The following is a 27,448-nucleotide window of genomic DNA, read 5'->3' as shown; positions in this document are numbered from 1 at the left end:
ATTCTACATGAAGTAACCTAGACCCAAAAAGATAAAAACGGTATGTATGAGCTATATGAGGATATTAGCCATTACATGAGGACCAACTTAAAATCCATAGTCCCAGAGAGGTTACGTACAAAGAAAGGGAGGGGGCACCTGGATCTGGGCAGGGAAAATACAATACATCTTATGATTAGACTGGGCTTGGAAGAGGCAGCAGGATCTAGAAGGATCAGGTGGAGAAAGAGTGTTGAGGGAGGGAAAGAGCATGTTGATGGGCATTTGAGGGGTAATGTGGAAACCTAGTGCAGTGGAAACTTCCTAAAATATATAAAGGTGATGCTAATGAGGTTTCCTAGTAATAGGGAAGTCAGCTTCCCATCCTGCCACAGCTTGTCATCAAACAAAACTTCCAGGACTGGCACATGGTTGCATTCAGCTGAGACCTTAGCTAAAGCAGTATTATGAAAATCCCCAAACAATTTAACAGGCTATTGTGAAGACAAGGGGTCGGTTTTTGCAAACTGACAGCAGGACCCCATTGCCAAGAACAACACTCACACCACTCATCGATGTGGAGATGTTGAGTTGGTGCCTACATAGACCCTTCACCCTTAGGTTCCAGAGTCTTTGGTGTGGGAAGGTACTCTGTAGGCTACTAAAAGAAAAATGTAAACACCAACTCAGTCACAAAATCTTTGGCCTACACTTTGCCTTACCTACAAGGTATGCTAGGGCAATAGTGGCACAGAACTCTTAAGAGTCACAGAACAAAAGACTAAACAGCTCTGAGCACCAAGGTAAAATCCATCACTGTCGATGTAAAAACAACAACAAAAGATATCAATAAAATTATTCCCAAAGGTTATTATCAGAGAAGCTTCCTCCTGTCACAGATGAGAACAGATGCAGACACCCATAGCCAGACATCACTCTCTCATAAGAGAGTCCTTGAAACACACAGCTCTACATGGGATGTCTCCATCAAATTCCTCTTCTCAGAGTGTAGGGAATCCTTCAGAAGAGGAGATAGAAAGACGATAAGACTGTGAGGGGACGGAGGGCACCAGGAGAACAAGGCCCTCTAAATCAACACAGGCAAAACTCTCAGAGACTGGGAAAGCAAGCATAAGGTTTACAAGAATCTGCACCAGGACCTCTGGATATATATTATAGCTTTCAGCTTAGTGTTTTATGGGACTCTGTAAATGTGAGACCGAATGGGTCTCTGTTTTTGTGCCTGCTTTTGGGGCTCTTTTCTTTTTGTTGGCTTGCCTTGTCCAGCCTCAGTGTGCTGGGATTTGCTTTATTTTCTATTTTATTTTGTCATGTTTGCTTGTTAAAAGGAAAGGAAGGAAGGAAGGAAGTGACTGATTGTGAAAACTCAGTATTAGCTTTAAGAGATTATTAGACACTCATGCATAGAATTTAAGCATTAGTTTCACAAATGTCTGATTACAGTTAAGAAAGAAGAACCTACAGAGGACAGAAAAGATGCACTATTAATAGACAAAGGCTGGTAGCTTTCTGAAGTGATAAAGACAAATCTCAGATTCAAGAGTTTCAACAAAATCAAGTAAATTCAAATAAGGAACCTTGTAGTGAAACTAAAGAACACACACACACACACACACACACACACACACACACACACACACACACACACGTGCTCGAGTGCACTGGAATATAAAACCAGCCAAAAGAAAATGGAAAGTTTTACTTGCAAGAGACGATCACTGGGCAAAGGCTCAATGATCTCCCTCAGGGCAACAGAAGTCAGAAGTTACCTAATTGGAATTGCACCTAAAAGGTATTCCCTTTTAAAGGTTTGGAGAAACAAAATTGTTTTTGTTTTTGTTTTTGCGAAATTACAGAAGCACTCACCAAAAACAGAACTCTGTGAAGGTATTCATTAAAGAGTGTGTTCAGAAAGAAGGAAATGTCTTTAGGAAGGCCCAGCATCTTGAGAAGAAAATTCTGAGCACGTCTAGCGAGCACGGACTTGCCTGAGGCCCAGTGACTATAAAAAACAACCCCTCTGCTGTGGCCTTTAGAGAGAAGCCTAAGCTAGTGGCCAAGGACTGGATGGAAGCTGGCTCAGAAGTGACCTGAGTGAAAGCATCCTGAAGCCCCTGAGTGAGTTGGGGGAGAGGGCAAGGCTTTCTGCTATAGCAGCTCTAAAGCTGAAGGGATTGGTGATTGCTCAGGAAGAAGCTGGAGGAAAGCATAGTGTGGGACTTCTGCACTAGGAGAGAGGCGGAGTGGGGAGAGAGAGGGGAAAATACTAGCAAAATTGAAAGAGAGAGGGGAGAGAGAGAGGGGGGGAGAGAGAGAGGGGAGAGAGAGAGAGAGAGAGAGAGAGAGAGAGAGAGGAGAGGAGAGGAGGAGAGAGGAGAGAGAGGAGAGGAGAGAGGAGAGAGAGAGAGAAATAGAGAGAGAGGGAGAGAGAGGGAGAGAGGAGGGGAGGGAGAGAGAGGGAGGGAGAGAGAGAACAGCAATGACAAAGAAGGTAAAAATAAAAAGGGGAACATATGTGAGAAATCTTGTAAAAATGGAAATATGAATTCCAATGTCTTATAAAGGAAAAGTGTGTTCTTTTCAAAAGAAAAGAAATGTCTAAACAACTTGTTTACAGGCTAGATTTTTGAGGTCATTTTCTCAATCAAAGTAAATGACTCTCTAGCTTGTGTCAATTGCTATAAAAACTATCTTGTACTGTTGGGTAATAATATTTCTAATTTTTATTATTGATAAAAATGCAATTTCATAGAACAGTACTTTCTACATATACATAAGCAAAATGTGTAATATATATGTACATAAAATGACACTGGTCTTTAAAGGCTTGATCATTGGCTTATTAAACATTTAATATGAAAAGATGAAATTATGCATTGTTTTAAAATCAAGTTTTGATTTACGGTTAACTATAAGGTTTTATTTATTTTTGTATATTTTGCTACAAATGTCCCCCAATTCTGTTTGTAACAATGTTTGTTTTGTTTTGTCTGCTCTGTGGAACTCAAGTCCCAGGCTTTTATTCCAGCAGACTGTAGGAAGAATTCGGCTCACTTTGCCAGATTTTGGCTTTTTCTGCTTGCGACTCCAGCCAAGTGTGAGCAACACCAGATGTGATTTCCACACACTAGATACTGTTCTCCGATTGAGGCAGGGTGTGTGCCAGGGGCCAGTTGTAACCTGGAGATGGAGGCCTCGACTTGGAAACTCGACTGTTACAGAAGCATTCCATTTTCATACCACCTTTGTTGTTGCTGCAATTTTACATTTTCACTTGAAAAACAAATTGCTTCCCTTTGCGGGCTCTGTGACCCTTCCTCTGCGGAAGTCAGGCAGAGGTAAATAGCGAGATTTGAAATCTAACAGGGCTTCTCTTCTCTGCAGATGCTGCAGTCAGAGAGTTGCTAAGTTACAAGAGGGCCAGAGAAGTGGGCGTGTCTTCCAGGAAAAATTAATCTGCAGCTGTTTTCACTTTCCTTCACTCACAGCACCGGGATTTCTGCGGATGGTAAGTGACAGCACTGCAGATTTTGGGCTCTGGGACCAAATCCCTCTCCTTGAGCACTCCACCCCCACTCTGCACCTAAAGACTGCCCCCCCCCCTTCCTTCCTCTCCCCAGGCTTAGGAGGCCCATACTCTTTAGGGGCTTGTTGAAACTGCAAGCTTCTAGAGTGGGGAGTGAGTACTAGCCCGTGATTTTTTGAGATTTCAACGCCATTGGCGGTTTAGGGAAAACTTACTGGACTGCAAGAATCATTTAATCCTCTAATAGCCTCAAGCAGACTCCTCTTCCTTTCTTCTCTTTTTTGTTTGTTTGTTTGTTTAAAGTGTGACGTTTTAAAATTTTAGTCACAGTATAGCCTGATACCAGGCATCACTCCTCTCACCACCCAGTCCCCCCTCTCACGTCCCCCCATTCCTTCCTCTACCTCTTTTCAGAGAAGTTGGGGCCTCTAAGGGGTACCAACCCACCCTGGCCTGGCCTGTCTGTCTTTAACCTTCTCTCTCTCTCTCTCTCTCCCGCCCCCCCCCCCCCTCTACTTCCTTCAATCGTTCAGCTCCAAAGTTTCTTTCCGTTCAGTCAAGTAAGTTATCAGTTTTATGTAAAACTGTGTTGTGGAAGTGCAGTTTGAAGCTTCTGGCCACACAAGCTGTTTGGAGCCTTTAAGATCTTATGAAAAGAAAAGAAAAAAAAAAAAAAACCTCAGGAAAACTGACCCTCCTCCTCCCCCCTTTTTTAAACCCTGCGGTACTGAAAATCAAGGGCAAGCAATTGAAAGTTGAAATTACCCTCTTTTTTGTTTGCAAGCTATGCTCGCTCCCATGTTTCCTCCATGGTTAGATTCTACCTTCCCATCAGTCCGCAGCAGGGGTGTGGCCAGCTGTTTTCCCGCACTCCCGCCCCCTTCACTGCAGTTGCACTGCTCAGAGGGTCCACACCAGAGCAGATCCCGACTCAGTGAGAAACCCTCCGTCTCCTGCAGCAGGTTCAGGACTTGGAAGTAGAATCCCACCTGAGGATACTCTGTACCCTAAATTCTTGGAGGCGCCATCCCTGAGAGACAGAAGGCAATCTTGCCACAACCTACCATTTGTTTAGAGGAGAAAGGGTGGAAGGGAGGGTGAGAGCACTTTGTGAGGGAAATTTACCGAGATTACAGTCAGGAAACAAAGGGGTTTTTGTTTTGTTTTCCTTGTAGGTGACTGTGGTCTGCCCCTTTCAGCCTCACTGCCAGCCTGAGATCTCTGCTGCCAGCCACAGTCCATCCTTCAGCTGTGCTGCTGCTCCTGGGTGAGTCTCCTGCTCTAAGCCTCCTGTTGCTGATAGGAATTCTTTTGCCGGGCCTCAGGCCTTTCTCTGTCTCCTTTTGTAAGGAAGCGCCCCTTCTCGGCGTGTTTTCTTAGCTGCTCTGCGCTTTCATACCTCCTCAATCTGTTGCAATTCTTGTTTTGTTGTCAAGCAGTAAAGCAGTTTAACAGGCAGGATTTATTCCACCGTCGCTGAGAAAGAATTAACATGAGTGTTGAGCCAGAATCAACCATACCTGCAGATCTGTGGGGGTGGGACTGGGAATATCAGACATGTCGTCGTCAGCAGTCAACATGGAGATCTCTCCCCACCCCCACGCGCCTCTCCTCTCTCTCCCTCTCTCTCTCCTCCCTCTCCCCCTGCCTCCCCCCTCTCTCTCCTGTGTGTGCATGCTCTGCTCTATATGCTAAGCAAATGCTGTATCATTAAGACACATCACAACTCAGAATATATTTGAAATTGCTCTTTAGATGAGGACAGTTTGTCCAGGAGTAGTATCATTGCCCAGTACCTTGGTATACTTGAGGTATGGTTGCATCACAAATTAAAAGAAAATCCCTTATGTTCATGGCTCTTAGGTATAAGGGAAGGTGGAGGTACATAAATCAACTGCCCCTTGGGGCAATTCATCAGCATCAAAGTATCATCTGTCATGAGCATGCTAAGTGCTCCAGACAGTGACACTTCAGCTCCTGTGAAAAGTACCTTCATTGGTGCCTGCCACTGGTGCTTGGGTAATCTTTTGTCACAACAGGGGAAGCAGGCCTAGGTGATGATCAAGTACTGGATGCACGTATGGAAAATTGTAGATCCGTCGTTAGTGTTCCGGGGAAAAGAGTTCACTTTTGTGAGTTTCTAGTCTCTTTAATAAAAGCATCTGGCCAGTACTCGGGAGACAGAGGCAGGCAGATTTCTGTGAGTTCTAGGCCAGTCTGGTCTACAAAGTGAGTCTAGGACAGCCAAGGCTACACAGAGAACCCTGTTTTGAAAAAAAAAAAAAAAAAAAAAAAAAAAAAGAGAGAAGCGTCTGGAACCTGACTTAGAAGGAAGTTCAAGGAAGGGTATATTAGATAGTAGCTTTGGAGGGGAGAAAAACAACTTGGCATCTTGCAGTAGGAGAAAGAGGCCATTCGTGTCTTTTATGTTAGGCATGTACGTGGCTGTAGAAAGGAGAGGTAGGTCTTTCAAGCAACAGCTAAAAAGTGTGTCATGCCAAGAAAAGCATGCTTAGGCTTAGGGTTGGTATATGAAAAGGACACAAAATAAGGCAGAAAAGAAGAGAAAGTTAAAAACTTTTTGGGTTAATGTTCACATAAGCCAGTAGGCATCAGAGTCCTATGTGATAGATGCTCTCTGAACTCCACACTGTGAGAGGGCTGGTGGGTAGAGGATACGTTTACTATCTTATTAATAAAACAGTTGTTCCTCCTTTTGCCTTAGCTGTCAGCCTTCTGGAGAGGTTCCTGGCCAGGTGATTGACAGGCCCAACTGGATTCACTCCCATGGGAAGGGCAATAGTATGTAATGTATGGCTCCACCCAGGGACAAAAGTAGAACTCAGATTTATTCTTTTGACCTGGAAGAAGTACCTTTCCTTTAATGGTGCCCCTCAAAGCCCTAGTACCTCCACCTTTTCCTATGGTATTTTCAATCCTGAAGTGGGGCCAAGCTCATGCTTCCCTTCCTAATGATACCAGGAGGTAGGGTCCAAAGCTAGCTGTGAAGGTCCATTATCCTCAGTGGACTTCAGGACAGTTAGAATCTGGGTATCTACAAAACAGTGACACTCAAACAACTGACAAATTCTGATAAGGCAGCTAGCCCAATCATAACCTCAAAGCATGAACTTTGTTGTTCATTATTAAAAACCATAACATATGCTATCTTTTAAAAACACTGTAATATTATAGAAACAGAATTAGGATATCTTAGTTTTAAATTAACGCTATGTCGCATTTATAATATGCATATATAAATTAGAAAACCTTGAACCAGAATGGGTGATGTATTTGTGTTCTGACCTCCAAAACAACTTATCAACAAGGAGTCTAAGTGCAGATATCCCTTGAATTATGCTGCTGTTCACACACAGGTCTCTGAATAGTGTGAATGAAATAATAAACAGCAGATGTTTATTGAAAAATAGAGAACATAACAATAGGGGCACTGCCAACATCTGTCGCCACTGACAAATGCCTTGTAAGGATCTGCCCTTGCCCCAGAAGCTCATCCATACAGATTGACACATTTTTATGCTGGTGTTGTGGTTCTCATTTAAAAAGTGCATACTAGCATTCAGAGAGGCTGAACTTATGGTATGTGCTCAGTGGGCATGAGATATGTCACACGTTAGAGAAAGTGGAATTATTGTGTAAAGTGTCCTCAGAGATCTCTGTGGACACAAGGCTTTTGCGTCTTCCCACTTAATAGAAACTATGTCTTTGACATTTCTGTCTCCTTCACTCCACATGTTTCTTCCTGGCTCTAAAACTGCTCCTCTGCATGCCTGCATGTATTCTGCCAGAGAGAACAAGGCGGTGGTGGTGGCATTTGAGTGGTTGACTCTAACCATGCACTTTACAAAAACAATCTATCTTTTCACAGAAACACAGTGTCAACATGGTGCGTTCTAGCGGCTTACTCACACGCCAGAGGGACCCAGGTAAGCAAGGGTTAAGACTCGTAAGTCTAGGTCATTTAGAACCTAGGGAGTTCTAGCCTGTGGCTCTGACTCTAGCCCATCTTGTTGAGCTGCTGAACCCTGCTCTTTCCCTAGTGCCACTGAAGAGCATTGCTGTGACTTTGTCCATCAATGACTTTGTGGCTGGTGTGTCCGCAACCTTAAACTATGAGAATGAAGAGAAAAACCCCTTGGAGGCCTTCTTCGTGTTCCCCATGGATGAAGACTCTGCTGTCTACAGCTTTGAGGCTTTGGTGGATGGAAAGAAGATTGTGGCAGAACTGCAGGACAAGTACCAGGTCTCAGGGATGAGTTTGTCATCACCCCTTCCTGTTTCCATAGGGCTTTCTCTTTAGACTAGATGTTATCAAAGGAGGCAACCCAAAAATGCTAGCACTGAATGTTTTCCTTCATTTACCTTTAATCTGCGTGTCTAAAATTACTTGAGATGCAACTAATTAGCCATTCAGAGTGTAGCTTTACCATTGATAGCACCCATCAAAGTCCCCTCAGAACAGTCTGGGTTTTATCTACACCTTTGGTGTCCATTCATTCGTATCATCTCATTTTTATACCCCTTGTGTTATATATACCCTGTAGGCTCATAAAAGGTATGAAGAGGCCCTCTCTGGGGGATTTCAGGCCTACTTATTGGAAGAAGACAAGTGCTCCCGGGATGTCTTCTGTTGCAATGTGGGGAATCTGCAGCCAGGGTCAAAGGTGGCACTCACCCTGAGATATGTGCAAGAGCTTCCTCTGGAAGATGATGGGGCCCTGCGTTATGTGCTCCCAGCAATCCTGAATCCTAGATACCATCTCTCTGGTGAGTACCTGTCCTTCTTGGGTACCTATCTGTAATGGCATAAGTTGGAAAAGCAACACTAGATGTGTTGGCAAGAAACACATAACGAAAGTTCTTTTTGTAGATCGATGTGAGGACAGTTGCCTGGATCTGAAGACCCCAATAGTCCCTTTGGAGGACCTGCCCTACACACTCAGTATGGTTGCCACCATCAACTCCCAGCTTGGTATCAGGACAATCCAATCCAACTGTCCATTGAGTTCCATTGACTACATTGGAGATGACAAGACCTCAGCTCAGGTAAGCGGTGCAAGAGTTGCCAGTCCACTGTGCCTTACATATTGTCCTGGTTATTCTCATCCATCCAGGCATCCTTCTCACTTCTTGAGCTACTACTGTCTTTCTTACCTACCCTTTGAGCAGTAACTCCTTTCTTGCTGCTCATGGAAGCCTATAGTCCTAGATCTAATTTCAACCTTTTGAAGCACTCAGTGGCAGTTCTAACATGGCTCCTCTGCTGGTCCCCTTCTCAGGTTTCCTTGGCTGAAGGACACAAGTTTGACCGGGACGTGGAATTCCTGATTTTCTACAGGAAGGTGCATAGTCCCAGTGTAGCGGTGGAGATGGGGATGCCGGAAAGGTACTCAGGTATTTGCTTCCTCATTTGGACATTTGGACGTTACCTTCAAGGAGGTCACCACGTCTTACAAGTACCCTCACATAGTGTCTCTTTGATTGTTCTGTCAAGTGGCCCAGAAAACCTCATCAGCTTGAAATACTGAAAGTCCTTGCACTTTTATAACCAAAAATAGTTTAGTAATCAGGTGGTGGTGTCTTGCAGACAAATATAAGTCCATGAATAAGTAATTGGAGAAAGAATGTGAACAAATAACTTGAGAGAAAAAATGCAAATGTGTAAACATGACCCATGACCAGTTTTTAGAAAGATACAACTAAGGATAGTTCTATGACATTTTACTTCTGAAAAGATCAAAACATGCCCAAATACGATAATGCCTCATGCTTCAGAAAGTGTGCTGAAACACCCATGCCCACCCTGTCCCCTTAAGAGATAGCCTTGTTGAAATTCAAAGACCAGGAAGCAAAACTGAAAGCAAGACAAAGACATGGTGCTGGGGTGAAACTTGTGGTGGGATAGAAGGTGTTTGGTAGGGAGCCGCAGACGCAGAATTAAGACTTGCCAGTCCAATTCACTTTGTAATGATAATACAGTATGGTTGTGTATCCTCATGTACTCTCTAAACACTCCTGTTGGAGTTGCAATAACCACATCCTTCTCAATTAGTTTACACCTCAATACTGGTTTTTCAATCCTAGAGTCAATCTTCGTTTGCTCGTCAATAAAATTTTATCTTTGCCTTTGACAACTTATACATATAGGATGGTCTCCTTCAGACTACTGATTCAATAAAGTGCTTGGAGTTCAATGCTAGTCTCAAGGCATCTGTTTCATCAATGGAGTGTTAGTGATTACCTCATAATTAAAGCAGATAGAATTGTCCTGGTGTACATAATTATGATCAATGCTCTGGTAATTTGTCTACCTGAGAATTACACTCAAGAGCATTGTCATCATTTTCCAACTGCACTTCATCTTCAAAACATTTTTACTATGTATTAATTCTCTGTCTCTCTCTCTCTGTCTCTCTCTCTGTCTCTCTCTCTCTCTCTCTCTCTCTCTCTCTCTCTCTCTGTGTGTGTGTGTGTGTGTGTGTGTGTGTGTGTGTGAATGTGTGGGCCTGTGTACCATAGTGCTCTGTAGCCATGGTGCACGTACAGACACCAGAGGACATCTTGCAGGAATCACTCTTTCCTTCCATTGTGTGGATCCAGAAGAGCAAACTCAGGTCTTCAGGCTTGTGAGCAGGCAGCTTTACCTGCCAACTACTATTTTGGGCCTTTCAATTAACATCTTAATGACCAATGAAGTAAATTTCCATTGCTTTGATTTGTTGAAGAAGTTCCAATATGTGGGCTGATTTTGGCAAATGCTAACCATGGTGTCTCACACATTTTCTGAGCTGCCAGGAAAGCATCATTTAATGGCAATGACACCATTGCTAGTATTACCTGTTACTTCTATACACTATTCCCCAGTTTTTCATTTTCATATCTCTTGAACATTTATAGCTTACCACCAGCCCTTTGCAAGCAGACTATTGATAAGACTTTTTAAAAAAAGAATGAACAAACAAATAAAAGAACCACTCACAACACAACACAACACAACAAAACAAAACATAACAGGATTTAGGTTTGACTTTTCCCAGTTCACTGTTCTGTTCATAATTGATTTCGGGGGAACTGGGTTGTGTGTGTGTGTGTGTGTGTGTATGTGTGTATTCCAGGGAGTGAATGGGTGGATTCAGAGCCTTTTACATTTTAGGCAAATGCTGCCCTTGAGCTGTATCTCCAATACTCTCTTTAGTGTGCTAGTTTTTTCTTTGAGAAAAGACTCCATTACATTACTCAGGTTGGCCTTAGACTGATTCTGTAACCCAGATTACTTTGAACTTGTGATCTTTCTGCCTTAGCTACCCAAGTATCTGAGATTTCAAGTCTTTATCAGAAAAGAGTTCTTGGGGACTTTAGGATTCCTGAATTTCTTTCTTTCTTTCTTTCTTTCTTTCTTTCTTTCTTTCTTTCTTTCTTTCTTTCTTTCTTCTTTCTTACAAGGTCTTTCTCTTTTCTGTACAGATAGTTTAATGGGAGCACCTTCTGCAATGGTGAGTTTCTACCCAGATATCCCAGAAGAGGAGACTTCAACAAAATGTGGAGAATTTGTGTTCCTTATGGACCGTTCTGGAAGCATGAAGACCCCCATGAATAGCCAAGACAGGTCTCAGCTGAGAATAGATGCCGCCAAGGTAAAAAGAGCTTCTTTATGATGAGTAATATGTGCCTTGAGGAAGAATCTAGGGGTTAAATTAGGGTCTGCTTGAAGTGGAGGTATGTTCATTGCTGAGTTTTCTGGGTTTCCTTTGAGTACAATATGAAATAAAGTGCTGTGAGAACCTACACTCTCCATGGTTGTACCAGGCATCTGCCCATGTGTATGCCCGATCATTTTGCTCCTCATACTTTCTCCCCTCCAGGAAACACTGATTCTTCTGCTGAAGAGTTTGCCTATGGGCTGCTATTTCAACATCTATGGATTTGGATCCACCCATGAGGCATTCTTTCCGTAAGTTTCTAGATAGAGAGGTCAAGAAGATATAGGAGGGCATACAAGATGGCTTGGTAGGTAGAAATACTTGCTTCCCATGGTGGAAGGAAAGAATCAGTTTTCACAAATTGTCTTCTTACCTTCCACATGCATACTATCATATGCATGCACACACACACACATGAATACACAATATCATAAAATCAAATAATATATTTTAAAAATTTATTTATTTATCCACTTTACATACTGACTCTACGTCTTCCCTCCTTTGCTCCTTGTCCTGTACTTGTACCCTCCTCCCCCTCCCACCCTCCTGCCGCTTACATTCTTCCCTTTCTCCTCTGAAAAGTGCCTCCCCCCCCCCCCCCCCACTCATCAACCCATCCTGACACATCGAGTCAAATCAGGACTAACTGCATCCTCTTGAACTGAGGCCAGACAAGGCAGCCCAGCTAGGAGCAAGTGATCTAGAAGCAGGCAACTGAGGCCATGTCAGAGACAATCCTTGCTCCACTTGTTAGGGACCCCCACATAAAGACCAAGCTGCCCATCAGTTATGTATGTGTCACGGTCCTCCTAGATTCAGATCATGTATGCTCTTTGGTTTGTGCTTCCGTCTCTGGGAGCCCCCGTGGGCCTAGGTTAGTTGAGTCTTTGGGTCTTCTTGTGAAGTTCTTGTCCTCTCTGGGTTCTTCAGTGCCCTCTTCTTCCAGAAGACTCCCCAAGCTCCTCTTAATAGATTAAAAAATATGGTACATTTACACAACGGGATCCTACTCAGCTATTAAAAACAAGAAAATCATGAAATTTGCAGGCAAATGGATAGAACTAGAAAATATTATCTTGAGTAAAGTAACCCAAACCCCAGAAAGACACACACGATATATAGTAATAAAAGGCTATTATCCATATAGTGCAGAATGATTATACTATAGATCCACAGTTAGAAATATATTTTAAGGAAGGAAATGCATTGTAAGACATTTGGTGAAAAGTTGACCAGGACTTGGGGGGAAATTCAGATACTATTTGATGAGGCTTCCCAGCCCTGACAACTTGATGCTGCTATCACCTGACCATGTGTTCTTGTTTCTCTCAGGGAGAGTGTGAAGTACACTCAGGAAACCATGAAGAAAGCAGTGGAGAAAGTGAAGCTCATGTTGGCAGATCTTGGAGGGACAGAAATTTTAACACCACTACGGAAAATTTTTAGGAAAACTCCCATCCCAGGACATCCTTTACAGGTAAGAATTGGAACAAGGCGAACAGAAGGGACAGAGAGAATGGAAATTCTCCTTAAGGATACATGTTCTTGACTGTCAACACAAAACTATAGAAACAGTGTATGTACTTCAGGCTTCTACTGTAGAGGAGAGATAAATAAAGATAAGAGGCACTTGTCTTCTTAACTAAAGCAAAACTAATGTGGTGTGGTTAATGGCTAAAACTTATAATGTTTCTGAGTGCTGACCATGTGCAAACATTCCAAGTCACAAAACCCTGGAAAACAGTGATCCCCAGTCTGTTTAAAAAGGCACCAAAACCAAAGAAAATTAGTTGAATTGTTTCAAGGGTTAAGTTCTATTCTCTTAAAATCAACTTTTAAAAACTATATTTTATTAATGTATTCATATTACATCTCAATTGTTATACCATCCCTTGTATCCTCCCATTCCTCCCTCCCTCCCATTTTCCCCTTACTCCCCTCCCCTATGACTGTGACTGAGGGGGACTTCCTCCCCCTTTATATGCTCATAGGGTATCAAGTCTCTTCTTGGTAGCCTGCTATCCTTCCTCTGAGTGTCGCCAGGCCTCCCTATCCAGGGGAGATGGTCAAATATGGGGCACCCGAGTTTGTGTGAAAGTCAGTCCCCACTCTCCACTCAACTGTGGAGAATGTACTGTCCATTGGCTAGATCTGGTTAGGGGTTCAAAGTTTACTGCATGTATTGTCCTTGGCTGGTGCCATAATTTGAGCACGACCCCTGGGATCAGATCCGCCCATCATAATGTTTTTTGTAGGTCCAACTTGATGGGTGTTCTTTTGTTTGTTTTGTACAGATCTTTGTCTTCACCGATGGAGAAGTTGTGGAAACTTTTAATGTAATCAGAGAAGTTACGTTCCACAGCAAAAGGCACAGGTATGAGGGCAGTTTTATTTCTACCAGGGAACAGGATTTTACCAAGGCCAAACATAGCTGTGCATTACCTGATACTAAGCACTTTTGACACTGATTGAAAAAATTGAGATTTACCAAGTGATTATTTATTTTCCATGAAAATAAAATCAGTACTCCAAATAACATCACTTACATGGAAACTAATTTACCCTTACCTTTTTGAACCTCTTGAGTGTGCGTGTCCCCAAAGGGTTCTGTCCAAAAGTCTATTACAAAGGACACTGCTCTTTGAAAGCCCAATCTTAGGTTTTTACCTGTTATTTGTGCTTGTTATTTGCTTCACAAGGTAAATGGATAACTTCTGAGGTCTTGAACCATATGTTGTTACTATCACGGTAGAGGCATAATTTAATTGTCTTATTTTCCTTGACGTTTATTAAAAATACCTTGTAGAAATTCCATGGGAAAGAGACTCATTTCCATTGAGTGAAGCGTTGACAAATGAGCATTGCTAGGGTAGGGAAATCAGTTTGTTTTAGGACAGTGGTCATTGGTGGGTTGCACATGTGCCAGTGCACCATCAGATGAAGGAAAGCACTGACTGACCTCAGTGGGCCATAAAAAAGAGGATGTGAAGTTGGTAGGGATACAGTTGAAACAGAGCGTCTTGGAGGACTTAGAGACATTAGTGAAAGGTGGACATAATTAAAATACATTGTATATATGTACGAAACTTTTAAAGAATGAAAGGAAAATATTTATGGACCTTTTCTAGTTTTCTAAACTACAGCTAGTATTTACATGAGCAGAGCCCACGCTGAGTGTTGGGGTCCAAGCTACATATTTAATTCCTGTAGCTCACACTGACTTATTAAATTGCTTACTAAATGGTGAGTTCAACTCACATCTCTAACTCTTATATTTGTTACTCAAAGTAGAGAAAGTGATAATATTAATTTAAAGTTTTACTGTGATGGTAGAAGTAATAAAACTACATAAGCATCAGGAATTATCTTGATACAATGTAAGTATCATGAAAAATTTCTTTCATTCTACTTATTGTTTTCATTAGCACCCACATGAAGCACTCTTGTGAGTTCTAGGCATTCAGACACAAACAGCTTTCAGTTTGATTTAATACACAAAGATATATAGCTCACGATTGAAAGTGTATAGTAGAAATTTTGACATGGTGATATAAAGATCATGATGGGCTGTGTTCTATAGGATGAAAATTCCCAATCAGTTCACTACAATTAGGAACTGGGTCCTGATTCTTGCATATTTTAGAGAATTAATTTTGTACCTGATGCCACTGGGAGCTGTGACTTATATTAACCCAATCAAAAGAGACCAATGAACAGTCCCAATTTACAGTGTATTGATTTACAATGAAGGCTGTGTTATACCATCTAAAATGCTTATTTGTTTTGCGAATAATATATTATTTGTGTGTATACTGTTCTGGGAAATTAAACAGTGGAAAGAAAAAAAAAACCCATTGCTTTGTGTTCATCTACTTGGAATAGAGAATTTTTCCTTTAAAAGGCAGGGGCATGTTCATCAGCCTGACGTTCCCCCTGCCAGGGCAAACACTGTGCTAGGCAGTGTCAAGTAGGTACTGTTAACACCTTTATATCTTTCAAAAGAGGAACTGTGTGTTTACATAGATCAGTTGGTAGGGCATAATTTTGGGCAGATTCCTTTGATTTTTGCACCCCAGATCTTCATGTGAAAATGAAATAGATTATCTCAGGAGACTCTGGATAGGTAAATTGTTTCCCAACTGTGAGGCCTTTTTTAATGTATCTTTAAAATAGAACATATTTGATGAATAAAATTATTCCAAAGTTAGTCAAGGAAGTACACTGTGTTCATATAATTTTTGATAATGATGTGCTAGTTTGATAATTGCATTCAAGTTCAATCTTTAAGCTCCATCTTCTTACCTTCACAGATGTTTCTCATTTGGCATTGGAGAAGGGGCCTCCACTAGCTTAATAAAGAGCCTTGCCCGGGTATCAGGGGGCACTGCAGAGTTTATCACAGGCAATGATCGGATGCAGTCCAAGGTGAGGGTACACTGTGTATAAAGAACTGGATAATACAAGTAAAAGCTGAGATAGAGAGGGACATTTCTTCAAGGGCATGAATACAAGCTTCTTCAAGAATACATTTCCTGATGCCTCCAATGCTTAGCTCGTATACTTGGTGGGGACAATTCCAACCTGTGGAAAGAGGGCCCACTATAGTATGTCTCTGATCCTTTTATACATTAGCTCAGAGATGATTTGCTGAGAGTTGAGGCTTTTTATGTTGAATCCAGACGGACTAAGAACTTTGGTTGTCATACCTAAGACTCAGGTACGCACTTCAGGACCTCTCCTAGTGTTGTATTCAACCCTTACTGCAAACGATATCAAGCAAAGGAGAAACATCAAGTGTGACATGTATTATACAATTAAGGTGACTTCAAATTCATGCAGTTTTATTAATATGTATAAAAAGAATCCATCTTTAGACATATTTCTAAGCTTCTGACTCACAGTATCATCTTTACTAAATCTCTTCTCCATGAATCTCCTCCTCTCAGCATTTTATCCATTCACATTTGTGTGTTAAATGTGGTTTCCTTTAGATTGCAATGGAAGAGCAATAAGGCTACACTTTATACAGTGGTAGGAATTAGACATAACATTCATTATGGCCCATGACCACATTGTACAGTATGGCATTAAGGGTACAAATCACTATCATGACTTGCTTATACCGACTCTGCTCTTTCTCCTCCTGCAGGCCCTTAGGTCCCTGAGGCGTTCTTTACAGTCTGTAGTAGAGGATATCTCTCTGAGCTGGAGTTTGCCTCCTCAGGTGTTTGCACACATGCTATCTCCAGAACAAACTGTTATCTTTAGGGGTCAAAGGTTAATCATCTACTCCCTACTGGTTGGACAGATACCGGTGAGTCCACAACATTAGTCTTTCTTCTTGGTCCAGCTACCTCCCTGGCAGACTCATTAAATAAATGAAGTAGATGGTTTTCATTTTTTTTTCTGTATTTTATTATATATGTATGTATGTATGTATATATATATATATATATATATATATATATATATATATAATTAATTTATTTATTCATATTACATCTCAATTGCTATCCCATCCCTTGTATCCTCCCACAGGGTATTATATTTGCTAGCTAGTACTGGCCAGGAACTCTTCTCATCACTTCAGGTTCCTGCTCTCCTGAAGACATGGTTTCTGGAAAGAAACTTGAATATATTAAGCTGGGGATGGTGGCCTGCAGCTTATGTCCTCACTATCTTCCTAGTGATTATTTTTTTTCTCTTTGTCTCCAACTTATAGCAAGAAGAGGCTACAGGTGAAGTGTGTCTCAGATACACGCTTCGTGGCAAAAGTTATGAGGAGAAGGTGACGTTTTCTGTACAACCTAAGCCTGATGACAAGTGAGTGTTCTGTTTTCTTTCCCCTTCCTTCTTTCTTTGTCCCCGTAGTCTTTAACGGCTGAATTCCTGAATTCCTGACACTGGGCCCTTCTCCCTGATATTCTTTTCCTTCTGTGATGTGTAACGTTGAAAGGCTCCAACGAAAGGCATGTGGGTTTTCCTCTTACTCTCAGAAAGTTTTTTTCTTTCAGTCTCACCATTCATCGTCTTGCTGCCAAGTCCATGATCCAGGCCAAAGACTTTGGCTTCAAGGAGACGTCACTGATCTATAAAAGAGACGTGCTGGACATCAGCTTAGAGTCTGGCGTGATGAGCTCCTTCACGGCCTTTGTTGCCATCAACAAGGAGCTCAATGAGCCAGTCCAGGGGCCCCTGGTTCATAGGGAGATCCCAAGGCCAATTCTTTTTGGTGGTTCCTCTGCGGGGTCAAGAAATTACTCTAGTAAGTTTTATCCCAGAAATCTTTTTATGAATAAGGAATTTTTACTATCTGAAAATACTATATAAAGAAAATGTATAAAATATTCTCAAGTTCTTTTTTTTTTTTTCTTGTCCTTCCACATATAGGATTTGTGATTAGTCTTAAAGTCCTCTCTTCCAAGGAGATTATATATATATAAATCAACTGAGAAAGAGACTTGAAACCATGTTTTCAGAAAAGAAACAAGGAAAAATTTAAATGTAAAACTTTCAAAGAAAGGACTGGAGAGATGCCTCAGAGGTTAAGAGCACTGGCTGCTCTTCCAGAGGTCCTGAGTTCAATTCCCAGCAGCCACACGGTGGCTTACAACCATCTATGATAAGATCTAATACCCTCTTCTGGTGTGAAGGCACAGGCAGAGCACTGTATAGATAATAAATCAATATTTAAAGAAATGCATAGGAACCTTGAATAATGAAGAGTTAAAAGTTTAAGATGGTCTGTGGTGTGCATGACTAGACTGCTAAAGGGCACAATGATGCGTAATGACTGAAACAGTCTGAGACATGAGGAAGTGAAGACTTTGATAAGAGGGGACTTGAAAGACCGACTAGGGACAGTGGTAAAATGGAATGTCAGGGAGAAATATAATTGTCTGTTCAGGATAAGCGTGCCCTTATAACAACTAAAGATGATCGTTGTCTAGGGGACTAATTTCAGCAGTGCTCACTAATTTCTGAATAAAAATGAAATGGAATTTTGGCTTCATTCCAAAATTAGGATTTTGCCAAATAGGTGTAATGCAGAGGAAGTGACTGATAAGCAATTTAAGTAATTGGTATGCGTGTGCAAAGTGTTGGACTGAGTACAGAACAAAGGTTGTTAGGAAGAACTTGATGTTAAGTGGAAAAGTAGAAGAACGGAGGATTTAAGTACTCTAAAATGTTGTTAGAGACCAAATATAATAGTTTCTAAACTAAAGCACTAGACATACATGTATATATAATGTACGTATGTATATATATATGTGTGTATGTGTATTCATATATGATATATACATATGTAGACATATGTATTAGTATATATGTTCATACATATTAATTCTAATTTATTTCTGAAAAATAGAACAATGCTGAATGATGACAAGTTTGTCATGAGAGGGGAGGCTGGTGCTAAGTAGAATACAGCCAAAGTTCTTGGATTTGAGGAAGTCGGGTCTGTTCATGGTGGCATATGCTACCCACAAAGGGAGCAGAGTTCTCATGTTGATGGCAGAGATTGAAGGGGAGTGGAGGTTGGGTAGCCTGAGTTAGAGGTAGTTCAGTGGATCACAGGAAGTAACGAAGATGCCTGAAAATATGAAGATAGACGGGAGGGAACTCAAATGAGGGAGGAAGTGTGACCTCGTGAGCCTGGAAAAGCTGCCAGCACCACTTCTCAAGCCCCATTCTTACACATACAGTCCATGGGCATGGACAGTTTGGGAGTGATAGCAATTTTATGTGAGGAAGAAAAAATTCACTTCAAGCTAAGACATGGTTGAAAGCTCCCTGGCATGAGTCAACATATGGATGAAAGATTATTTCCTGTGTGTGGGGGTCCCAGGGGAAAGAAGGTAGAAAATAGAGTGGCTTAGAGAGTACACTAGAAGGCAGCATGTGGGAGAAAAATAAAATATAAGGTGATGAGTAAAGCTGAAGAAGATGAGAGTGATTGCATCCTAAATCGTCAGACTATCTTTTTTAGCTTTGGAGAGCATAGATGCCTCAGTGTAAATGTCTGCAGTGGTGTCTTTCAGATTTACCCAGAAGTTTACTCTGCTCCACTGCTCCTGTACCTCAGCCTCCAAGGAGTATACTCACGGGATTCTGTGGCGTGATGGCGCGCATGCCCAGTGGTGAGGAACCTTTAAGTCCAATGTATCGTAACGGCTCCTACAGCCTCACTGAGCATTTTCTCAGGGACGTTGTCTTACCAAGGTTTGTCTCTCGCTCATCGAACTAGGCGCACTCCAGCAGCCTCATTACAACCAGACGATGAAATGTATCATTCACACAGATTCTCGCCCTGAGTTGCCCCACCTCGCCAAATATGATAGTTACCAACAAGGTGAGATGGACTTTTAGTTTATTTCTCTAATCTGTGGGGATTGAAGAACTAGTCCTCCATATCTCTCTACCAGGACTTCTTTGGGGAGCTTTGTCTAGTACCTCCACTGGTTATGGTCAGCACAGCTCCATTGACTACAATATAACCTCCTCTAAAATGGGCCCTGGTGTGCCTTTAGGCTAACAAGCCCCTCTTTGCCATCTTTTCCTACACAAGTCCCTTGTAGGCAGGGCCTGCAGAACTGGGATGCCATTGTATTTGGCTCATTCTACTGTGGCCACCCTTTCACATATTGGGCATGAAGATACATCTTGAGGATGCTTGAAGGCTTTCTTTCTACAGCTGTCTTGCTATTGTATGGCTCTGAATTCAGAAAACCAATCAGGTAGGCTTAAGAGAACAGTGGCTACATAATTTCCCAGCACTTTATCTTTTGTTTTCTTCTCAAAGGGAGTAAGGAGCATAGTATGGCACAGCTGATCTATCTCCAAAATGCAGATGGTTCCTGGGATATGAATGAGGATTTAGCTAAGATCCTAGGTACTAGTTTGGAAGACATAAAGGCTTCACAACCTACTAAGGTAAGATCCAAAGAAAAGTGTATTTTTTAAAATATAATATTGTTAGTAGTGAAAGGTTTTTTTTTTTTTTATAATGAATCAAGGTCTTCTTAAGATATTGCCTAGATTAACACCCAATAAACAGAAATTGACAGTTTTGTGATTATAAAGGAACTATAGGAAGAAGAATAGACTAATATTCATATTAAGTTTATTCCAAGGGTAATGCATGACAAAAGAAAATTAAAAATCCTCCTCTACTTCATTTGTATTTCTGTCAGATAACTTAGTTGTACAAGTAAAAATACTGTTACGTGTCCCTCACATCAGTTAAGTAGGGAAGCTAGCTTTCTATGTTACTATTTACAAATTAAGAAGGTGAATGGTACAAACCTTGTTTGTCTTTGATGGGTAAAGCTGTCTTCAGTGCTAGGTCTGTGTCTTAAGATGCCCTAATAACAGTCCCATTTGGCTTCACCTTCAACTAAAGGTTATGGTCCACACTTGAGACAAAATTAATTGAAGTCACAATAGGCTGACCAGTTATCTCAAATAAATTGAATTATGGTGATGTAGATCAGTTACACTTCAATTTGTATAATAACTTGACAAATCACCTAACTGATGATAAATTCTTGAAATCTAGGATAAATTGCATAACATGAAGAAAAAAATTATTCTGCATAATTCCTAAACCTGGAATGTGATGAAATAAATGTCATGTAGACTCTAACCACATTTTCAAGTACAGTATTCAGTAGTGGCATGTAGCTATTGTATGTCTGGAATGTGGCTAATGCAAAAAGAAGCCACAGTTTAAACTGAACTGCACTTGTGTTTAGCACAAAGCTATTTCAAAGAGTCAACACAAAAATACATCACAAAATTCATTTGGTTTGGATTACATGTTAACCTTATTATATGTAGTATATGGAGTTAAATATAATATATGGGCAACTGAGAGTACAGTTCATGGGCATATAAAGCTCTAAAACACATGAGCAACTGAAGGTACAGTTCACGGGAATATACGTCTCATGCTGGACAAGTCCAAGCCTTGCAATCTGAAGCCCTTGAAACAACAACAAATGCTAAAATTATTGTGGCTGTTTGTGTTTGCTTTTTAAAACCTGGGTATTTGAAGATTTTAAAGGACATGTGTCTAGCATTATATTTTTATATAGATGCTGTTTTAGAACAAAGAATCAAAAGGGTAATTTACACAAATTGGAAAGAAGATACAGGGATAAAGAAAATTTTAACACAGATTGGTTGAGAGCAACACATGTGAGATGAGCATCCATTCTACAACACGGCAACCAGGTTCTGAGAATAAAGAAATCAAGAGACTTGCTGTATAAGATTTTAGTAAAGGAATTTATTGAAAAAGGAAGTATCTGGAATGAATGAGCGAGGACGAGGTATTTGAAAATACATGGCACTAAATAGCGCATGGATTTTAAGCTGTAGTAATTTTTAAGTACTTAAATATTTTATTTGAATGTTTTTTAAATCCACCAAATTCTGCATTTTTATATAGGTCAGTATTTCCAATGACGGTTCTGGTGAGCATGTCGACCCAGAGGTTCCTATTGACGTATGACAGAACTGAGGGAAAAGCTAGGCAATAGAACCCTGGTCCAAAGTAGTAGAAAAGTGGGTCTGGGCTCCAAAAGTATTGGATAAATCTGGATTTTGTTTCTTAAAATGAATGCAACCTATATATCAATAAAAGCAAGTATGGCTATTGGTTCTAAATTCTCACCTATACAAGCATAGAAGAGAGACACAATGTCTTTCCAGAAGTTGCTCATATAATCAGACATTTCAACTGGCCGACGCCGTGAGAAGCAGCAGGTTGGATAGTTGGTAGAGGCCCCAGGCTGACCTGTAAAGCCAAATGCTTTGGTTGTACTCACCGACTTTCTCAAGTACATTTACCTCCAGATGTGACCATTTCAGGGTATATTTAAAAATCGCTGTGGTATCTTAGAGAAGGAGAGCATGCCTGGGGTTCTTAGGCATGAGCGTGAACAGGTGTCTTAGGAAGGAAGTGAAGGAGGCATCATTCAGAGAGGACAAGATAGCTGCTGCTAAATGCGGAGAGCCATACTCTAAAGCAGGGATATTCACTGATTGGCTGAGTCTAAAAGCCGAAACCTTAAGGAAAAATGGGTGAAAACTCATGGGTAATATAATTATTTTACTAAAGTCTTCAGTTCAACAGTGTGATTACTGAAAACTTATTTGGTCTTCAGTCCCACCTCTGTCATTGATGCTGGGATAACATTGGGTAAAACGTTTTACTTTTGTATGACTTTTTTTTCCCCTTGTAACTATTGAGTTGAAATTGTTGTTGTTGTTGTTTTGTTGTTCCCCATTCTAGATTGGAAATGGGGTGGAGGATTTGTGTAACAAAAAAGATTTTATAAAATCAGCTATTTATGTATGTTCTTCTCTGAGTAGAGTTGGGCATCCTCTTTAGAGGACTTTAATGGGTTTCCATCACTGACCTAGAAGTTGTGCTTGAGCTACAGCTAGAGACTTTTCTGTCCTACGTCTCAGTGGATTAGTAACCTGATAATCAGGGGAAATATCAAACACAATATGTTCAATGTGGGGCTAGATGGGAACCAAGAAACTCATTGCAGCAGTAGCAGTTTGGGGGATACAGAATGGGGAAGAAATGAGGTTTTGTATGCGTCCTCTTGAGCGACTTCTTGGTCCATCCTGGGAATGAGGGAATTCTTTGTCTGTGCAGGTACAAGAGCCCTCAATCTGGGCTACAATGCTAGCTGTGATCTGGCTGCATGCATATAGCAAGGACTTGAAGAATGAGTGGGGACTTCTGGAAAGAAAGGCTGTGGTCTGGCTTCACAATAATGCAGGTAGGAGCACAGTCCCCACCCCTTTCCATCTCCTTAATTAGGGAGTCAGCTACTGTGCCTCCAGCCCTGGAAGAGAATGAACACTGGGTCTTCCCCACATTCATATCCCCAATGCAGACTCAGAGCTTTTTCTGCTCCCTTAGTTCATCTGTCTGTGGCAGAATATGGTTGAAATGTGTAATTGGAGCTGGAAAGAGGCGAACGAAGTTGGAAGCGATATAGATGGGGAGATGGGAAGTGGCAAGCACACAGTGTGGCAGTGATTGTCCTCTCTCTCTCTCTCTCTCTCTCTCTCTCTCTCTCTCTCTCTCTCTCTCTCTCTCTCTCTCTCTCTCTCTCAGTACTGAACTGAGTCTCAACACTTCTGGACTCAGAACAAATTTTTTCTTGGGCATTCATTGTCTCCCTGTTAATGCATTCTGAGTCAGCATGAATGAAAGGCCAGTTGGGGCATACAGAAAGGAGAAGCTAGGGATACTGAGGAAAGATAGAGCAAGGATAAGGGTGGGTGACTTGAGAAGTGGAGAGAAGTCAAGGCAAGAGCTTTCTCCCCATCTGTTATCTCGAAGCCCTGACTCTTGTCTCCCCTACTCACAGTCCGTGGCTTCTCCAAGTTTACGCGCACTGCCAATAAGTTCATGAAGACATCTGTGAGTTCCTCGATCTTCGCATGATGAGGGTGATATCCAAAAGGAAGCCCATCTCTGCCTCCTGCCATATCCTTCATCTTCTCTTCTGCTAAAATAGATGTCTGTCTTAAGTACCATATGACCTGTACCTTACTATAAAAATGAAGGATGACCACATCGCTTTGGCTATCCCATTGGATATACATTTTGGTTTCTGTGTATCCCTTATGACAAGTGCTGGTAGACAAAAACTATTTCCTATCTTGGAGTAGTGTAGAATATTTGCATGTAGTATGTTTCTCCCAACTTTTAAAAACATGTTACTTTGTAGTCTAAAGACTGGCAGTGCTGCTACAGAATGCCTGCGTTAAATAATTGTCTTCATTATCTTTTCCCACTCACCTTTCATTTCATACACTTGTCATTATATATTATACTCAATACAATATGAGTTTTTCTTTTCTTGGAAGAAGTTGGAGGTAAACTGAAAGCCAACTTCACGGGCAATGTAACTTCAAGATCATAAAGAATCAAGGTCTTCATTTTGCCCACTGTTACTGGTGAGAACATTCTTCATGCACTCTGGGTGTGCATTGACAGTCTATGCTCCACACCTTTCTTTCTCCTGCCCAAGTGATTTGAGGTGAGTCATATTTGTAAATAGAAGTCTGTCTTTAACCATCAGTCATTCTGTATGAGGTTGATGATGAAACCTTTAGACCTAGTTTTAATCTACTAAGCCCATGAATTTGGTTATGGTCTGGTTTACTCAGAATTAATGTAGTTTGTGCTGAGATCCAAATATGGTTTGTCCAGCCTGTGAAGAATGGGGTTCCTCTGATCACTCTGAAACTCACTCTTTTACATACCGACCCTATACCTGCAGATTCCTGTTTTACCAATATTAAAGTGTCTATTTCAACTATGACTTTTGATTGGTCTTTTGTGGAGTGACTCAATGAACATGAATTAGTTTTATTATCCCATTACCAGCACCAACATTTTTGATGTGTCCAGAGTATTAATGCAACAATTGGAGGGAGGCAGTTTTTGCCTTCAGCCAGATTTTACCACTTGTCTCCATTAAGCCAACTTTAAAAGCTAAATTGATGGTACAAAATAAAATAAAATGTGACCCCGACCAGTGGGAGTTTGACTAAATTTTGAGAGGAGAATCACCTGAATGAGGGACAAAACACAAGACACAAAGAAGGAAAGCAAGTCTTAATATTGATCAAACTCTCAAACTTTATTTTTCAAGTAGCAGTTTTTATAAGGCAGGAGACAGGGAAGCATGTTGCTATGGCAACCCAGTGGCAGGCTATCTCAAGACATGGGGAATTCCAAGCACGTCATAAAGTTCTACCACACTGAATATTTTGATCTATCCTTATCTAGTCTAACTGATAAACCACAACAGGGTGGTTCTATCTTAATCTTATCTTTAGTCTAACTGCCGAACCACAACAGGGTCAGCTGGTTTCTGGTAAATGACAGACTGCTGGAAAAATAGAAACCTAAAGGTATAGGCTCTGACAAGATGGCTGAACATTGGCCATATGGCCTACTGTCCCTAACAAAAACATTTATTCAATGTAGTTAAACTGGGAAGGTGGACAAAGAGACCCAGAGCTCCTTCAAGTTTAACTTGCCCAAGACTTCCCCAAGTCCTTCACCATGACCTCAGGTGGTGGGGCAGGCTATGCACACCCAACTGGTCTCCTCCCCTGTCTCCAATTCTGTCTCTTGTCATAGTGCTCAAACTATTCAGCTTCTGTTTCTCCCCTGTCCCTCTACCACATACCTGCACACACCATAGTGGCTCCTGATGTGGTAGGCCTTGGTGGGAGGGTATTTTCTGTCTGCCTATGCCTCATCGACTATCATTTTGCCTTTCAGTAGCTTACTTATTTTTGTTTTTGTTTTTATATGTATGAGGACATTTTTATTTTTGCCTGCATGCATGTATGTGCAGCACATGTGTGCCTAGTGTCCACAGAGGCCAGAAGAGGGTTTGGATTTCCTGGAACTGCAGTTTTATATGCAGGTTCTTGGAGTCAAACCCTTTGCTTTTAGCCATTGAAACATCTGTCCAATCCTTGTTTTACTCTCTTATAGGTAGTAAGATCATACCACTTACTAGAAGACCACCTCTAGACTCCTGAGCACAAAGCTAAATGGTTATATGATGATGGGTAAATTACCCTTTAGGTGATTAATATCTCACCTGTGAAACCGAGACGTTAAACCAAAACTATAATACGTACAGCATTCAGAGTCCTGATGTGACATGAATTTGGGTCCTCTGGAAGAGCAGCTCTCCAGGTTCTTGATTTGAGGAACGGAACAATAGAGTGTGGGAGGAACGTGACCTTGCCTTAGACTGTGTCCAAGGTGAAAGCAGTCTTGGGTGGCTTGACCCCATTGATGCCCCCACTGAGATAAACATCTGTGATAAGTCTGAGAGGCACCATTTGGGGCCAGGGATTAAGGACAAGGTGGGTGGGGGGCTGTGGCCGGGCTGTTGTATGGCAGAAGGACAACCATGGACTGGAGGAGGTAACCAGAAGAGAGACCAGTGGTTCTGCCCTGATGGGGAGTGGGGATTGGGGGGAGTGGAGGATGGGGGGGGACCTCCTCACTAAACAACAAAACAAAACAATCCTGCTTTATTTTCTCCTTTGACTTGGAGACATAGTGACAGCTTTTAAGCAGCATGTTTGCTTTATTAATTTTTTCTTTCTTGAGTTTCCATGTGAAGAAATGCTGCGTCAATTGTAGCTTCTTCAGCTTTAGGGGCTGGAGAGATTGTTCAGTTGTTAAAAGTGTGCTGGTTTTCCAGAGATGCAGGTTCATTTCCAAGTACTGTAGTCACTCACACTCCATGGTATTAAGATCCCTCTTTTGACCCTTTATTGGCAACACCACTTTTGAGCACATACATGCATACAGACAAACAAATGTCTGTGTGGTGGTGCGTGCCGTGCCTTGAACCACAGCATTCAGGATGCAAAGGCAGCCACATCTCTATGAGTTTGAGGCCAGCCTGATCCACATAGTACATCACAGGACAGCCAAGGGTATGTAGAGATACACTGTCAACAAGCACACCAACAAACCAAACTTTAATCTGATCAAGTATCACTTTTCACAATTAAGCTCTGTTTTCTAGGACAGGAGACACTGCCCAGTGGTCTAAAATATGTGCTGCTCTTACAGAGAACCAGAGCTCAGTCTCCATGACTCATATCTGTTGTCTTACAACTGCCTGTAACTCCAACTCCAAGGGATCTATTGCCTTCTTCAGGTTTCCACTCACCGTCCCATACCCCTGCAGAAATACACACATATACGTAATTAAATATGAAAAAAATATTTAAGACAAGTTTTATGTTGGACCATTTGTTGAAATCTCCTTTTATGGATGACATTTTTATGTCTCCTAGACACTAAAGAACCATGCACGCTTTAAGAAGACCCCCTTTTCATTTCTTGTGTGTTGTGTCTACCCTGAATTTGGTTTTGGCTGCTGCAAAGTTGACTACAACCGAAAGGCGAATCCAGTGTTGCTTTACATTTGCAGTCACTGCTACATTCTGCTGAAGACATGTTCTACTCAGGGCCATTTGAGACACACTGGAAAGCTGTACTCTATTAAAGATTTGATGAATACTAGAAAATCCTATATTCATTTTTGTCCAGGACACATAGAGATTATTTCTCCAAGTACTATTTCAGTCATTATTAGGAGAGAAGATCCTAACAACC

General features: G+C 41.4%; 1 protein-coding gene across 1 annotated transcript; it reads left to right on the top strand.

Annotated features, from left to right (window-relative positions):
- The first annotated feature begins 4,744 nt into the window (after positions 1-4,744).
- LOC127197868 (von Willebrand factor A domain-containing protein 5A-like) lies at positions 4,745-24,546 on the top strand. Its single transcript, XM_051155710.1, has 19 exons — positions 4,745-4,793; positions 7,416-7,473; positions 7,588-7,790; positions 8,092-8,314; positions 8,418-8,593; positions 8,827-8,941; positions 11,012-11,181; positions 11,410-11,498; positions 12,583-12,727; positions 13,545-13,624; positions 15,561-15,675; positions 16,400-16,564; positions 16,973-17,073; positions 17,265-17,563; positions 19,293-19,418; positions 19,499-19,603; positions 20,000-20,184; positions 22,925-23,051; positions 23,649-24,546. The coding sequence occupies exons 2-19, from the start codon at positions 7,431-7,433 to the stop codon at positions 23,723-23,725; spliced, it is 2,544 nt and encodes an 847-aa protein (XP_051011667.1). The 5' UTR covers positions 4,745-4,793; positions 7,416-7,430; the 3' UTR covers positions 23,726-24,546.
- The last annotated feature ends 2,902 nt before the right edge of the window (positions 24,547-27,448 follow it).

This window comes from Acomys russatus, chromosome 14 (assembly GCF_903995435.1).
Source record: "Acomys russatus chromosome 14, mAcoRus1.1, whole genome shotgun sequence".
In the NCBI taxonomy this organism is placed as follows: Eukaryota; Metazoa; Chordata; class Mammalia; order Rodentia; family Muridae; genus Acomys; species Acomys russatus.
Note: the sequence above shows the minus strand (reverse complement) of the source record. Positions and strands in the feature narration are given on the sequence as shown.